This window comes from Gallinula chloropus (genome assembly GCF_964237585.1).
Source record: "Gallinula chloropus genome assembly, chromosome: 11".
In the NCBI taxonomy this organism is placed as follows: domain Eukaryota; kingdom Metazoa; phylum Chordata; class Aves; order Gruiformes; family Rallidae; genus Gallinula; species Gallinula chloropus.
Window position 1 is genome coordinate 8295758 of NC_140096.1, and position 4569 is coordinate 8300326.

Here is a 4569-nt window from a genome sequence, read left to right on the forward strand (position 1 = left end):
AGGAGTCCAGCAGGGCTGCCTGCCACTTCAGCATTCCATTACTGACACCATTTTAGGTTGTTTTTATTTTGACTGTGTGATTTCAGAGCTAAGGGGCTGCAGAGTGCATGTCTAACACATAGTTTCTGATCTGCAGGTGAGCGATGGGATAGAACAGCACTGCTAGCACGTGAATTTCATGCAGAACACCCTTTCCACCAACACCAACATGCAGAGCAACTACTCCTTGGTCATTCCCACCAGAGAAACTCTCCAAGTCCTCTATACAGCACTGACAAACTCATCATCTTTGTTGTGCTCACCCCCTCCCTGCCCACTTACCTCTTCAGATTACCAGTTTTCAGTAATTCCAGCACTCTTCTCTGTGGTTTTTGTTCTAGGGTTGGTTGGCAACAGTGTGGTGGTTGTGGTGCTTTGTCGTCACAGTGGCACAAAAACAGTTGCTAACATCTACATTTTCAACCTGGCCATGGCTGATTTGCTGTGCCTCGCCACCCTTCCCTTCTGGGCTGCCTACTACGCGCAGGGGTACAACTGGCTCTTTGGGTCTCTCATGTGCAAAATCTCCAGTTCTATCCTGTGTTTGAACATGTTTGCCAGTATATTTTTCATTACATGTATGAGCATGGACCGGTACCATGCTATTGTCCATCCCATTCGCTCTCAAAGAAGAACTCGGCAACAGGCTTATTTTATAGCCTTGGTTGTGTGGGCTCTTGCCTCCTTGTCCTCCCTCCCAACTTTTTACTTCCGTGACACTCACTACATTGAAACCTTGGGGGTCAACGCTTGCATTATGGCCTTTCCTCATGAGAACTTTGCAAAATGGTCCGTGGCAACAGCTTTCCTGAAAAATGCACTCGGCTTCTTCATCCCCTTGACAGTGATCACCACGTGCTACATCTGGATCAGGAGGCACTTGCTCAAAGCACAGGACTTTGGGAAAAAGAAGCAGAAGAGGGACAAAGTTTTAAAGCTGGTGGCTGCTGTGGTTGTGGCCTTCTTAATCTCCTGGCTCCCGTTCCACATTTTAACGTTTTTGGATGCCTTGGCTCATATGAACGTCATCAACAGCTGTGACGTGACGGGCGTCATTGACGCAGCGCTGCCGTTCGGCATCTGCATGGCATTCGCCAACAGCTGCACCAATCCTCTGCTGTACTGCTTTATTGGGAACCAGTTCCAGCAGAGGCTCCACCGCTTGTTTAAGCGACGAGTTTATCAGTTCAACAGCCACCAAGAGAGCTCTTCTTTGAGGAAAGGGAGCTGCTTCAGAGATGCTGAGACCCCTTTGGCGCAGGAAAGGGGGGCCTGAGTCCTTGTTGTAGGCACAGGGGCATGATGTGGGGTGATGGTGCAGTGGCTGTCACTGCAGTGGTGGCACTCCGCTCCTGGTCACTTTCTGCTCATTCACTCACCAGCTGTTTGAAGGAGAGACTGGTTTTCTTATACATAGGGATTTATTTGTTTCACACGGAGGGAAGATTCTGAGAAATAAATATATTGATGGCATTTTAAATATCGGCTTGTGCTTAGTTGAGATCAGGGGAGTGTTCAGTGGAACACAGAAAGATAAAATGTATCGATGGACCGTTACACAATAGCTGCAACTGTGTACGTGCTTAATGTTATACCCTAAACTGACTTTCTAAGAGATTCTCACCAGAGAAAGTCTAAATAAAAAAGTGCAGATACTTCTGTACCTATGTGTAAGAAGATATTTGACCTTTATTTTACATTTATATATAAAGTATGTGTAAAATGCTTCAAATACACCTCCTACTTCCTTAGACGTGGGGTTCTGAGGACAGGTAGAGACACGTTTCCTTAAGCTGCTGGAGGCAGGAGGGGATTCTTGGGGGAAAGCACAACCACACTCATATGTTTATGTCTTTCTCACAGCAGGTTCACAGGCCAGATGGTCCTTTGCTTCAATGCAGAGTGGTCCCTTCTGATAGTAACACCAAGGGAGCTCTACATCCCGCTGCTGTGTGGGCATGCTGAGTGCCATGCACTGTCCAGCAGCCCACAGGGAAAGGACTTGGGGATTGTCTAGACTTTTTGCCTTTTAAATGTTGATTGCCACTGTAATTTTGGGGTACTGTGTATGGAAAGCCACAGTGACTCTGTCTTGATGCCCAGAAGCGTAACCATAGTGACACCTAAGACCTGCTTACACCCCAGTATGGGAGTTTACTCATTTGTAAATAAAAGAAAGAGGGAGAGGAGAGTGTTTGGCAAATACTGATTCTGTTTTGAGGTTGCATTTGAAGATTGTTTGACATTTTCATTTGCTGGAGAAGTATTGGTCTTTTTGGACCCTTGGGAAAAGATCATGTTTGATATGCTCAGTCTAAAACAGGGATCTGTTAGCACCCTGATCAATTGGCCAGCAGGTTGGCCCCAGGCTGGGTGGCTCAGGGTGACCAAAAGATCATTACCTCGGGGAATTCTCTCTGCTGAGTTACTCTGGAGGCTTGTATTATCCGTTTTGTGTCCATGGATCAGAAATGATACCTGCCAGTTAGGTAACCAGGAGTCTGCCTTCCCTGGATGTCCCAGCATCGGCTGGCACTTGGAAGCTGTGGGAACCTGGCGCAGGAACCATCCTTCACCGTTAAGGTGGGTGTAAGTTACTTCACTGGTGCCTCTGAAAAGTGGGTTGTGCAAGAAACATGCCAGTCTGAATGATGTGAGATGAAAAGTTTGTGCAGAACTTGGTGATATGGGGGCTTGACCAGAAATGACCCTTTTCTCCCTGGCCTGGTGTTTTGTAGTGGGGCATGGTGCCAGAGAGGTGCTTGTCCCAGAAAGTGATAGAGCAGCTAATGTGTCTCCCCTGGAATGTTTTTGTTGAAACTGTTCCGAGGAGCTAATAGTGTCTGGGGCGTTGGATATTTCTGGAAGGACAAACTGTTAATTGCTTAGCAATGAGCACAAACACGCAGTCATCTCACACCAAAACAAAGCATCAGGCTAAGAAAATTGCCAGGTGTTCAAAGTGGCAGGCTCAGGGGAGTAATGAGAGGTTGCAGAGGCTTTTTTACTTTTGTACAGGTCAGTAATGAACACAACTGTGTCATTAATTGGCATCTTTTTAGTCCCAAAACTACACTGGGACTACACTGCCTGCCCCAGGGGTACCTGTGCTCCAGCTGCACCCACCCTGCAGGTCAGCACAGCCTGTGGCTTTCTGCACGTCAGTTCAGACCTTCTCAAAGGGAATGGTTTTTAACAAGCACTGTGCCCCTCTGACTCATGTGCAGACCTGTGCAAATAGAGAAATACTGCAGGAGCCTGAATCCAGCTCCTTTTGTGTTTACACCTGCAAGAGGCTAGAGAAAACGGGGATAAAGGTTTCCAGAGGAGAGAGCAGCAGCAATGCACCGTCTCCCACTACTGCAGCTGGAGGGCAGGGGTTAAAGACCCCCTTGCCAGGGTTGAGGCAGCTGCACTCTACTAAAAACAGAGCAGAGGGAAAAAAGGGTTATTAAAGTGAAGGCAAAACTGAGAGGGGAGGCAAATTCCGTCTTTCAAAATGCAGTTACAAAAGAAGTCTACCCTAAAAGTCATGTTCTGTAAGACTGACAAACCAAATGGCCCTCAGAGCTGGCCACTGTGATATTTGTGTTTGCCAGATTACATTTATATTTATATAGCACCTATCACTGTATTGGTAACTGTTCTTTGGAACCTCTCTGATGGCAGAGGTAAGAACAGGGGTCAGCCGGTCAGTGCCTCAGCGCTGCTGCTTCCAGCTGATTTCTGTTTGTCAGATCCACCCTGTACCTCTAATAAGTCATAAATTTGAGTAGTGTGGTTAAATCAGTATAAATCCCCTTCTGTCTAGAGAGGAACATGAGATGGAAGTGGGGGAGGTGCTGTATCAAGGAGTTTATTTTTAGAGCAAATTGGACAATGCCAAGCTCCATACATTTCTGCCACCCTGCTTGAGTTTCTCATTGGATTTTTCAGGGATTTTTAATGGAAAAATATGGGGTTTTTTTTCACAATTGTGTTTATTTTTTTTCAGGATTTTCTGCAGAAGAATGCAGACAAAAAATTAAGTAGGCTTTTTTCCTTGCAAATGTGGGAGCTACTTTTTCCTTTCAAGTGAGCATTTTGCTGACGTAGGGAAACAATTCTAATAGTTGTGCAGCACTACAATTTCTGTCTGTCAGGTCCCAATTCCACCTCCCACCCTGGTATTTTGCAAGCCCTGTGCTTCCTTAGGCACTCCTAGAAAACCCAGCCAGCCTGTCCAAGGCTGGAGTTCTGCAGCCCTTGGCAGAGTGCACAAGCCTGGGAGTCCTGCTGAGAGCAGCCCTGCAGCCCCCCACCCCGTGCCTGTCCTGAGATTGTGCCCTTGAGTGATTCATAGAATCACAGACTGGTTTGGGTAGGAAGGAAGCTCAAAGATCAGCTAATCCCAAGCCATGGGCAGGGACACACTCCACTAGCCCAGGATGCCCACAGCCCCATCCAACCTGGCCTTGACCCCTGCCAGCGATCCAGCGGCAGCCACAGCTTCTCTGGGCACTCTGTGCCAGGGCCTCAGCACCCACACAG

At 47.3% G+C, this 4569-nt stretch overlaps 1 protein-coding gene across 1 annotated transcript; it reads left to right on the forward strand.

The window, feature by feature from the left end:
• Nucleotides 1-208: 208 nt before the first annotated feature.
• On the forward strand, nt 209-1607 carry AGTR2 (angiotensin II receptor type 2; the record flags this gene model as incomplete). The annotated part of the gene is made up of 1 exon (XM_084269186.1): nt 209-1607. The coding sequence occupies one exon, from the start codon at nt 209-211 to the stop codon at nt 1313-1315; it is 1107 nt and encodes a 368-aa protein (XP_084125312.1). The 3' UTR covers nt 1316-1607.
• Between the last annotated feature and the right edge of the window lie 2962 nt (nt 1608-4569).